Raw genomic sequence first — 12,208 nt, forward strand, 5'->3', positions numbered from 1 at the left:
TAATGTCTTTGTGCTGGTGGTGGAGCTGGAGCCAAGCCCCGTATCAGATGAGGAGGAAAAAGTGTTTTGGAAACTTTCAGCATGTTCCAACTTCTGAAAGCCTCAGGTTTGCATTCCTGAAGAGCTGCTCCAGGTCCCCTGCTTAGCTTAGCAGCCCTTCTGTATCTCTAGGTTGGTGTGTGTGGGAAGGGAAGAGAAAATAGTTTCAGTGTCAAGAGAGCACCAAGACAGGCTCAACAAGGAGGGGGACAGGTCTGCAGGATACAGGAGATTGTGTCGGTGCATGAAACGGGGAGAAAAGCCTGCAATATCTGGTGCTGATTTAAGTGTTGCAAGCGATGGAACCAGCGTCGTAACAGAGACTAGGGGCGGGTTTTTTCAGCCAGAATGGCAGTGGGGTACTGTGGGCTTCCTGGTTGCTGTCGCTGAGTCACGTCCAGGCATCACAGGGCTGGCTTCTTCAGGTTCTGTTTTGTTGCTTCCCTTTGCCCGACTGAGATGGGGAAAAAAACATCAGGCTGAAAAAAGTAGAAGAGGTTAACAGGAGCATCTCCAGAAGGATGGCTTGGTACTCACTGGAGCGCTGGGAGCGCCCACAGCCCTTTGGTATGTATGCTTGCCACGGGAGAGTCCTAGAGAGTGTGCAAAACATGCCAGCACCTTGCTGCGTGGTCTGGTAGGAAAGAAGCAGCAGCTGTCTAAGTATCATGATACATTAACCATGAGATAACCATGAGAACAGTCACTGTGTTTTTGTGTGCGTGATTTAGCCTGGAAAAGTATTGCTTGCTCATAGAAGGAATATTATTGTTTAAAAAAAAAAAGTGGTTTAAAGCTTTATCTTTCAAGACTGATTTAGGACTTGTGAAAGAAGTGGGTCATTGAGTTATCTTCTGTGTCCTTTTCCTGCTGCATAGATGCTAGATGTTTACCAAGTATCTGCTAGCACTGGAGAGTGATTTGCTTTTTGGTTTTGTTTTTTTTTTCAGTTGTGAGTGAGAGCAAAGTTGGGGATAAAGAGGGGGGAGCAGATGCTGACACTGCTCCAATTTCCTCCCTTTGCAACAGGCAGTGCGTGCTGGCAGCCGTGTGCCTCTAGTCTGCTAAGGGAGGCAGCTTTAGCAGGGCTGGGAATTCATACTTTTAGTGCAGAGAGGAAATATGAATACAGACTTCTTTTAACCCTCCTTTCACACGTAAGCATACACGCAGTCTTACTGGAAGATACCTATTAGACTGTTCTGTGTGCATGAGCCCTGTGATGCAGAAGCACTGTTTCTTAGTTCTCTGCTGGGATGAGTCTTGCTGGCCCTGCCCCCTCTGCTGCAGTCAGCTGGGCTTCCTGGGAGCAGATTAGCTGAGGGACAGCACAGCACTTCAATGAAACCTGATGTTATTGTTAGCTGGCAGATAATAGCTTTGAGCTCCTAAAATAAATAAAAATAATAAAAAAAAAAGAGCCGTTAGCGGTGTGTGCATGCTGATTGAGGTTTAACCTGGTTTGCCTTTGTGCTTTTGGAATGTGTTAAAAGCATCATTTCTGGCAGAGCAGAGTCCAGCAGCTCATGTGCCTTCCTGGACACCGAGTTCCCAGCAGCAAGTGCTCAGCACTTTTACTGGTGTGTTCTGCACCAGTTTAGAGAGTAAACAGGGCTGAAAAGTTAAGCAACACTGTTTTCGACAGAGTAAAGCTCGGTAAAGAGCCCAGTGTGTCACTTCGCTGTGCAGTGCCAACGTTTTTTTTTTGAGTGGTGCTTTTTTGTGAATAGGAAGTGCTTTTTGCAGACTCTGTAATTCAGACTGTTTGCACATGCTGCCTTCTTCCCTTCCTGAAATAAGGCTGAGCTGCATATTTGGTTCCTCTCTAATTCTCTTGTACGTATACAAGAGAAAAGTGAACATGGCCTATCTTCTCACTGGGATGAAAAGCTTTCTATTTTCATGTTGCATGGCCTATTTTTGAGGCTGAGACCTGATTATTATTATTTTTTCCAACCTAGGCTACTATTAAGTGTTCAGATCTTCTTGTGCTCTCATGGTTTCCCTGCCATCCTAGGCAGTCACAGAATCACAGAATGGCTTGTTTTGGAAGGGACCTCAAAGGTCATCTAGTTCCAACCCCCTTCTGTGGGAAGGGTTCCAGCCACTAAATCAGGCAGCAGCTCAGGCTGCCTGGGTCCATATCCATCCTGGCCTTCAGCACCTCCAGGAATGAGGTACCCACACTTCTCTGGGCAGAAGATGAAGTGAGACAGGTCTTGTGTCGTGGCCTGCTGCAGGCATCTCCTCAAGATGGCTAGGTCAGGCAGCAGGTTAGGGACACATGATTAAGATTATTTATGAAGTTTAGTAGCACACTTCCATTAGTGAATGGAATTTTGAAGTTTCGTATTCAGGTAAATAAAGATTTTTAGCTACTTGGATTGTTTTGATAATTTATGTACACCTCAGAAAAGGAGAGAGAAGTGACTGCAGGAGGCAAGTGAGCTTTTCATTTCTGCACAGTGTCACACAGCTGTGTTAGTGAGGTTCCTTCCTCTGCTGGGGATTTTGCACATCAGTTTAGCAATAAATACAAGGGCATTGTGGAAAGTGAAATAGTCAAAGAAAAAAAAGTCACTGTAAACTTGCTGGAAGCACATGCAGAGATTATTTAGAAAATACATCAGTAGATGGTTGCCCAGAGATGCTGTGGAGGCCCCATCCCTGGAGGCATTCAAGGCCAGGCTGGATTTGGCTCTTGGCAGCCTGGTCTAGTGGTTGGTGATCCTGCCCACAGCAGGGGGGTTGAAACTAGGTGATCTTTGAGGTCCTTTTCAACCCAGGCCATTCTATGATTCTGTGTCACGTGCCTTGTCTAGCATAGGGTTGACCGGAGTCGTTCTTTACCTGCTGCTGGAGTGAGTTTTTAATTGCTGTGCCTGGTATTAATCAGCAAAGATAAATAGGTTTGTAATCTTTGTGAGAAATATAAATATTTGGAGAAAAAGGAAGCAACCTCAGTGTCTTTTTTAGACCAATATCTGTAGAAATATATTTGTCTCTCTGTAGAAAAAAGCATTATTAGAGGCATTTGGGTTGCTGAAGAAGGTTTATAATCCTGCTGTCTGTAAAGTTGAGGGGCTTACAACCTACAAAAGCCTTGATGCTGTGCTCCGAGGCTGCAGTGCTTTAGTGAGGTTTGCTGTGCAGGTCACATTGCCCAGCAGCAGGCAGTGGCTCTGTGTTTTGGATCCTTTCCTCCTGTGTGTTGGGTCATGTGTGCTGCCCTCCTTCGAAGCCAGAGGGTTGATGTGCTTGCACAGGCTGTCTGGGAGGCAAGCGTGGTCCCAGCACAAGGGCCACCGTGCTCTGCTACAGAGAGTATGCAAATGGGTGTGTAAAGTTTTCTAAACCTGTTACCTTTTAAGACCACGGGTGTCCTGGTGTCCCAATACTGCTGTGTGTCTTCCCTTCAGATGGGACGAGCAATGCTGCCTCCTGTTTTTTGGGACAAAATGTCCAGCGGACATTCGCCCAGTTTGTTTATAAAATGTCTTCACGTTTCTACTCTAAAAACATTTCTACTCTTAAACCTTTCCATTTGCTCCCAGGTTTGGAAGCTCTGGCCATGGATCAGAAAGGCTATCGACGAGGGAGTTTCCAGAGCAGCACTAGTGATGAAGATATGCTAGAAATAGCAGGAGCATCTCTGGACTTCTCTATGGCAGATGATGATCCCCCACTTGACAGAGAGATGGGAGGTAATAGTATTGGGAGTGCATCCCTCCACTTTGTTTTTTATATTGTCTTTTGGTGGGATTCCTTGTTAATATTTTTTCTGTGGATCTTGCTGACCTCTGCGTAGTGTGGAAGACGAGTGTTTCATGGTACCAACACAGTTTACAGTATTCTGCATTGCATTATAACAGTGAATAGTCTTTTGCAGAACGGCCAAACAATTGTTCATGTGCTACACTTGGCTTCCAGTGTTGCTTTTTTAACAGTGGTTGGTGGGAATTGTGTTGTCTACAAAGTAAAAAAATAACCTTAAAGTAAATGGCAATTGCAAGAAGCATGTGAATGACTTCAGTGTAGTGGAGAGGCGCTGCTTGTTTATTCTCCAGCATCTGAGCTGCTTCAGTACTGGCATCCAATAAAGTGGCAGGGAGGAAAACTGCTCTATTAGCCATCTGCATGATCATCTTCCTATTAAATGTAGCATATCCTGTCTTACCACTTCACTTTTAATGTTTCTGAATAGTCCTTTCTAGAATTTCCAGAAGTAGCTGCTGTAGGGAAGAGCTGGCCATGCTATGGGGGAAGTATCTTTATTGTAGATGTGAAAGGTCGAGATGACAGCACTGAGAGACTCCTAGGAGTGGTATGGACAGAGACTGCCCTTTCCACTTCCCTTCTTCCTTACCTACGACTTTAAAGGTTGTTCTTGGCCTTGCTGCTGTGGAAAGGAAAAGTTTAACAGAGGAAAGGGATTTGATACTGAGCAGCATGAACAACTTGTCTTCCTTTGCTACCACTTGTCTGTAAAAGAAAAGTCTGTTGCTACTTACTCCTATTGAAGGAGAGTCTGGATTTGTGAAATTAGTAGGGGAGAGATTAATCTGCATTGTATCACTCAGCTTTGGCACTAAATAACTCACAGAAGGCAAAGTCAGTCAAATTTTTCTGATAAGTTTGTTTAAAAGCAAAAGTATGGATTTCAAACAGCGGACTGCAAGTCTCCGTGACTTCCCATAAACCTTTATCTTCTGCTCCCATTCCTATTTATCATAGGGCAAAAATTAAAAAGTAATCCTGTTTTACTCCTTGACTGTGTGATCTGCCTTGAGGTAGTGCAAATGAAGACTGACTTCTCAAATGCTTGTCATCTGCCAGCTGAATCCACTCTTCTGCTGAAGATGCTGTAAGGAGTTTGTGATTGCTCCCTTTTATCATTTTGAGGCTCAAGCATGGGAACAATTAGGGCATTATTGTTGTGCTTGCATCAGCTGTGAGCGATAAGAGCTTCTTTGTGTGTGAAGGGAATGTGTAGAAGACATATGCTATTTTGTGAGTTATGCTGACTCCAGCTAATGGGAAGGACAATGGTTAGTCCTGACAGATGAGCAGATATTAGGCAGTGTACTTGTTCCAACCTGACATAGTGGTGGACATCAGTTTTATAAATGAACATCCTTGGGAGTTGACTTTAAAACTCCTCATCTAAAGCTCATAACAATAACTTGTGCTGAAGTTTCTTCTGAACGTGTTAGTTATATGCAAAATTAGATACATAGGAAATAATTGCTTTGTACATGTTATTAATGGCATTGTAAGTTCATGTTTTTTTACCTGCTCTTTCAAACTGCTTTTTCCTTAGCTGTTTAGATATCAGCTGTCTGAAGTTAAAGGAATTCATGTTTAATCTTTAGAGGGAATGTGCTAAATTCTTTCTCTAACTTCTTGCAAGGAAATTATTATTCTATTCTTACTTTCAAAGCAGTGGTAGATAACATAGTTAATGTAAATGTTTTGCTGCTTTCCCACAGCAGTACTCTATTGTTTAAATAGGATTTTTCCATCTCTGCTCAACGCGTTTGAAGGCTGTCACTGCTTCTGGGGGGGGGAGGGGGGGAACCCTTGGTGACAGCAATCAGTGAGGAGGATGTCTGTTTTAGCACGGCTGTCTTTAGTCCTTGCAGTGGTGAGATCTGCCCCACTAAAATGTGCAAGCAGGAATAAATGTGGTGAGGACAGTGCTGAAGGAGACTGCAGCATGGTAGCAGAGTAGCTGTTTGTCTGCTCCTTGTCGCTTTAGTAAGCTTGATTATAGAGAGAAGCAGTTTCAGCAAAAGGGGCTCTTTCTGTTTGCAGGAAGCATAACTCTTTGTGGGTTTTGACACTGAAGGAAAAGAGGAAATTTAATAGGGGAAATAGTTTTCCCTAAACATTGGTTTCAGTTCTCTCTATGGAATTTCCCCTACTGAATTCAGAGCATGTTTGCTGACAACAATGTGAGTCTCAGGTGTGCAGGCTGTCATGCGGGTGGAGCAGTGGCACAAGCTCTAGAGCAGCCGGATACGTGCTAATTGAAGCTAGTCTTGTGGTAGAGTGTTCTGCACACCTCTAGCTGGGGCTCGTGTTTCTGGTGTGCTACATTTGCTATCTGATGTGTGGTTGGAGGTTTTTTTTAGTGATGCTGTTTAAAACCAGAATCCTGCTCGCTTCTGCCGTCTTCACCACCACTGACAGTGTCCCAGAAACTCACCTGCAAATTAGTTGTAGCATCACAAGTAGAGAAAATGATTGCAACTGGAGCTTTTCGATCCTGTGAAATGTCATAAAGAAGAACTGCCAGCTTTGTGATAGACCTGTATATCTGGATGGTATATATTAGTCAGGTATCACTTGATTGATGAGCAACAGGACTCTCTTGCAGTGCAGATGGAACACAGGATGCTTGTGTAGAGGAGTTGTACTCAGTATGAGTGAAGATAGACTTTTTTCTGAACTGGTATTTGCATGAATGCACATTCTTCCTAAGGGCTTGATGAGAGCTTGATATAGATGTAAATATTCTGGGTGCTTCAGGCTTGGTTCAGTCAAAAGGATTTAAAATAGTGTCATTACTTTTTATGCCTGGAACTGTTTTGTTTGCGTTGATGAAAACTCGCTACGAGTAGCACATTCATACTCTTGTTTTTTCCCATTTAGACTTCAACACTTTGTCAATAAATGGTAACAGATGAGACTTCCCTTGCTTTTACACACCGTGTTTGAGAATCGAACTTGGCGTATTCTATAAAATACATGAATGTTTCTCTGATTTTCTCTATGTTCTTGATACTAAAGTGATAGTATTTCTTCTGCCAGGCTGCAAGTGAATGCTAGCTGTGGTTTGTCAAAGTTGTTAGCACCTCAGCAGTCCTGCTAAATTAGAAGATATTATATATCAAAACCCACAGACTTCTTTCTCATACTGCCATAGTCTTACGTTCATTCCTGAGCATTCTTAGCAATCTGGCAGAAAGTGTAGATTTTGTTCTTGGCCAAAAGATGAATATGGGCGACACAAACTTTTTAAGGTGTGCTTTCCAGAAGTTCTGTCTTACTGACATCCCTTCCTTTCTGTGCCACAGTTAAGGTAACCAGGGCTACCCAGGGTATTCAAGATGTAGTTGTACAGCAGAAAATCTTTTCCTCCTTTTGAGGAATTCATTAAAAGCTATTTCCCTGTTGATTAGTTGTTCTTGAGTATTGAGGCAGGGAATAATCCACAGACGCTTGAATTCTTGTGGCGCGTACTGACTTGGAGCTTCACATTGCTTACAGTTGTCGTCTTGTATCCCTCCATCCCATGCTTTGCTTTATCGACAGTGGGTTTCTTTTGCTCTTGTAATCTAGCCGTAGTACTTCAAAGCCGACAGAAGAGGTGCTGGTTACTGCTGTTTTCTTGGACCACTTACAAATCTGTTGCATACTCCCAATACAAACAGAAATGAGTGGGATTCCACTGTTGCTTTCCTTCTGTTTGGAAAACCAGTGAGTTTAGTCTTTAACATACTGTGTCTTCAGCCAGTTGCTCTTCTGTGAGAGAGCTTTCCCTGTTATTCCCAGAGAGCTTAATTTAAGACCCTCTAAAGAAGATTCTGTAAAAAGCTTCATGGATCCCCAAACACACTGTCAGTTAGATTATTATGTTTGTGGTCCTCTTCCTTTTTGGAAGAAATACAAGATTTAAAAAGCCAGATTCCTCTAACAGAAGCTCTACTGGAACAGATGTCTTAGCAAATAATTTGTCTCCTTGTTCAGGTATTGCTTCTGTTGTTTGTTATCAAGGTAAGTTGCACTTGGTATTCCTTTTCAAAACTATTAAAGATACAAATGATTTTGTCTGAATAGCAGTTCTGGTTGGGAGTGTAAGTTTGGCAATGATGCCAACTTATTTTGTGCTTTTCTTAAATGCCTCTTCTTCAGCTGTGGGGAAGGCAGCCCCTGGGTGTGCAAGAACCAGGTGTAATGCTTGGATATCACAGTTGCTTCTGAATGTACTTTAAGTTGTAGTATGACAAAAGCAGGACTGTGTTCCCCACTTCTTTTGAAGAAAAACTTAAAAGACCTTCCAGCCTTTTAAACATTTTATTTTGTGTAGGATTTAAAAAGGCTTTTTTTTCTTTTGTGCTCTAAAGGGAAAAATTGAGAATTAGAATTGCAGCAAACAGCATCCTAACTAAGGTGCTGCAGGATGATAAGCTTGTACACAGGTCTGTGAGAAGAACAGCTGGAAACCATGATCTTGAGTACATTTGGTGTAGGTGATATCATCAACCATTCAGACCTGCAAGTCCTCATGTTGCTGTTGGTGTTGCCTCAGCTGGCAGTGTTTTTGTCACTTAGGCGCACTTTCTTCAGCTGCATCCATCCTTGACCTCCACGTCAGGTACAGTTCCCAGAGCAGCAGAATGCCCTGATGAGCTGCCAGCCAGCACAAGGACAAGGCCAGTCAACCTTTGCTAGGGTGTAGTGTTTCAGACTTGTGAGATAAGGTATAAATGACAAGCTACCCCTGGTAAGCTGGAGCCAGAAGAACTTAATCAGTAGCCCCTTTGAGCTCTTATGTACATAGAATGGCAAGATAAAGGGTGCTAATGAGGCCCTGGAGGGGTTGTAGAAAGCATGCTGGCATACTACTCGAGGGCAACAGATAAATTCATTGCCTGCCTGCTGGAGGGCAGTAAGCAAAAAACATTGCCACTAGCCAGTCAGCGAGCGAGATGTACCTAAGTGGGAAAAGAAAGGCTTTTGCAGTCAGTCTGTGGCTGACTCACCACTGTCAGGAATCTCTGTTGCTAAATGTGTGAAGGAGATCCCGAAGTTCTCATTATACAGCTTTAAACCTAACTTCCAGTGCTTCTGAGAGCACGTAGCGTTAGAAACAAGTTATTCTCCATCTTAAAGCCCTTGCGCAGTCAGCTTCAGCCATCTGCATGCTGCGTCTGCAGCACAGCAACCGGGCGCATTTCAGCGCTGGGGAATGCGCTCTGCCAGAAAAACGTCCTGAGCGCTGCCTGGGGAGCTCTGCCTGCTCCGGCCTGAGGGCCCTGGTGCTGCAGGTCAGGAGCTGCGCTCGGTGCAGGCAGCCAGCTCCCTTTGCCCTTGCTTCCCTGTGCCGCTCTGCTCCTGCCCCTTGCAGGAGGTGGAGGGCTCATGTGACTGTCGCTGCTGACGACATGCTCAGAGTGCAGGAGAGCCCAGCGCGCCCAGGGTTGGTCTTCACCTGAATCCAAAGGGGAAGGACACGCAGCGAGCGCTGCCCTAGAAGGAGCAGCACCCGTTTTCCTTCGATTCCCGCTGCTGTGCGATGGGCTCGCGAAGGAGCTTCTGCAGGAAAAGAAGCGCCTGAGTGAGGGTGAGGAGACTGCTTCCAGGGAGCCGGAGCGGGGGGACGTGTCTGTCTGTGGATGCACATTGCAGGCGGTCAGGCAGCAAGCAGCAGGCTGCTGGTCGCGGCTCTGGGGCTGCTTTCATTTCTTTTCCTTGGATGAAGAGCTGGTTGCAGAGGGTGAGCAGCCAGGGTGGTCTGTGGGCTTTCTGCTGTGTGATGATTGCTTACTGCAGTTCTTCCTTTTGTCTGTAAAATCCTCTTTTTCCAGATTTGCTGTGGCAGAGGAAGCAGTGTGGAGGGAGCCAGTCCCCTCTCCCAGGTGCTGGTGCTGCTGCCTTGCTGTGCTGGCAGGTCGATTACTAAACCCTTTGGGGTTCCTGTACTGCAAATGACAGATGCCTATAACTTTAACAAGCACCGCCTTTTTCTTTTCTTCTTTTTTTAAGCCAGGAAGAATATCTAAAATGGAACACTAACCCATTTGGGAGAGAAGAGGTGATCAAAAAATAAAAAAGTGTTTGAGAAAAATAACGGGGTTGCATTTTAACTTACTGTCTGTGGATATTAAATACTGATTTAGAGATGCATTCAGAATTGTGGAGACCTACAGGATCATCTTCATTTTGTTTTGACGAGGCATTACTGAGCACATTTCCGTCCTTTATTCCTATATGGATTTCCTAGGATTCTTCATTTGCAGTGAGCTGAGGCAGGAAATATGATCTTGATAAATATTTATGGCTGTCAGCCATTTTATAGTTCAGTATTATTCTTGGGAAAAATATAAGGACATTTTTCTCATTATCTTTTGTCAAATGGGCAGCTTACCTGCTTGCACAGCTGTGAAATCGCCAAGTATTGCTCGAAGACTTCGGGGTTCTGTTTTTGTAGTATGAAACCCTCTTCAGAGATTCTCGGTGCAGTTGTCGAATGTGGTATTGATGGAACTACATATGCTGATACCTGTGAGTCTTCTGGTCCAGAATAACAGGTAGACCTGAAGATTTTGTTACTGCAGCCCCTTTCGCTTGCTGGGCAGCGCTGTGTACTGACTTTGTGCCTTTGAGGTCTTGTCCGTGTTGCTCTGTGGTAGCTCTGAGCTGGGAGGATGTTCCCAGCACAGCTAAAAGTCATTGGTCTGCACGGTTATTTCAGAAGAGTGAGCAAGGTTTGACACCAGTGTCATCTTTTTGCAGAAAATGCTTCTCAGAGTAGTGCCAGTTGCCATCAGTTTGAAACTACTGTAGTAGTTCATTTTTCCAGATAAGTAGCTGTTGTCATAGAGCTAATGTTTAAAGTCTGCTGTAATGTAAAAGGTGATCCAATAAGTGGGAGCTGGAGGAAGGTGAGCAAGGTAGTGAGGACAGGGAGAATACACCACAGAGTGGCCCATGTAGATGTGGAGTGGTCTTTGAAGTGTTGGCTGTTAGCACTGAGCTGATGTGTTGGACCAAACCCTGCCTTACCCTCACTGCCATTCTGCTGCAGCCACGGTCATCGCTTTGATTTAGGGACATGGTTAGTGGGCATGGTGTTGATGGGTCGATGGTTGGACTAGATCATCCGAGTGGTCTTTTCCAATCTTAATTTTTCTATGAAGTGTAATTTAACTGAGCTGTTGCTGACTGTGTTGATGCCCTGTAGAAGCACTCACCTATATGGGTTTGTGCAGGTAAATAGGCCCATGGGATGAGTTGCAGTTATCTGTTTACAGGACACGGTGAACCTGGTTGTCTGCTGTTCAGAAGATTCAGAGGATTTGAGTTCAAAAGATTCAGAAGATTGTTTTAATGTGCTCCTTTTGTGGGTGGTTGAGGAGGTTTTGGTCTGTAGTCGAATAGTACTTTGAATCTCCAGTGGGCATACTGAGGAAGTCTTTGACAGCACTGACACCAGTTTGTGTATTTCCAAGATGCCCAGTTGAGTGCAAAAGTGTTGCTGAAGACATAGTACTTCCCCAAGGCATTTGGCATATGTCCTATTTTCTTTACAGTGCAAGTTGATGGGTTGAATTCACGGTCTGTGAACTCCACTGGTTGGGAAGATCTCTGGAGAACTTCACTTTATATATACATATGCATATATATACACACTTATACGTGTATACATGCATATGTATATATATATGTGTATATGTATGCGTATGTACATATATATTTGTCCCAAATGAGGTAGGAAGGCTTTTTTTAATCTGTTCTTTCTGAAGTAGGTTATTTTGTGGCACTTTTCAAGTATGCTACGTGACTGATCTTTTCCTGAGGCTTTTTCTCTGTTAAGAGGCTGCTATGCAAATCTGGGAAGCAGGCTTGGAAAGGCATCATAGTCTGTTTTTCAGCTCTCTTGCTTTTAGATGACAGGGCAGAGAGCAGTCATTTCAAGTTTTCCCCACCCAATGACATCTTTGCCGTGGTGATATCTGTAACCTAAATATGGTGAATGAAATACTAAGCATTGTCCTTTTATATTGGACTTTTAACGGTTATTCTCCACTGCCTTTAAATTTTGACCCAGTTTTGAATTTGGCTTTTTAAATTATTATTTTCCTCTGAACTGTGAACCCTTAGTGCCTTACAGAACTACACCTAGATTTGCTCACCTACCCGAGTCTGGAAAACCAGCTTCCCTACCCAAGGTCTGCATGTGTATGCCCTTGGAAGCTCATTTTGTAGCAGTGTATTGGAAGAGGAGGAGCATGCACTGTGGACTAGAGCATGCCTGACTGCATTACCAGGACTACGTGAGCCACTGTTTGCTCTGCAGAACACAGAGGGCTTAAGTGGCATTTGGTATGCTCTGGACTGCCAAGTGAATGATTTGTTATTATTTAAGGCAGGGGTTTCCAGC

The 12,208-nt window shown here is 44.1% G+C and overlaps 1 protein-coding gene across 6 annotated transcripts in view; it reads left to right on the plus strand.

Moving 5' to 3' along the window:
• Positions 1–12,208, plus strand: part of LOC110402975 (H(+)/Cl(-) exchange transporter 5) — a 44,602-nt gene that overhangs the window by 15,300 nt on the left and 17,094 nt on the right. For 3 of the 6 annotated variants that reach the window (XM_021405651.1, XM_021405649.1, XM_021405652.1), the window contains one exon: positions 3,594–3,743. The exons of 1 other annotated variant lie outside the window; for it this stretch is intronic. In XM_021405651.1, coding sequence (XP_021261326.1) covers positions 3,611–3,743 — 133 coding nt within the window. In that variant the 5' untranslated portion in view covers positions 3,594–3,610. Of the gene's footprint in view, positions 1–402; positions 607–3,593; positions 3,744–9,200; positions 9,389–12,208 lie in introns of those variants that run through there. 2 more of the 6 variants (XM_021405650.1, XM_021405653.1) reach the window with 2 other exon arrangements.

Source organism: Numida meleagris, chromosome 8 (genome assembly GCF_002078875.1).
Source record: "Numida meleagris isolate 19003 breed g44 Domestic line chromosome 8, NumMel1.0, whole genome shotgun sequence".
NCBI lineage: Eukaryota > Metazoa > Chordata > Aves > Galliformes > Numididae > Numida > Numida meleagris.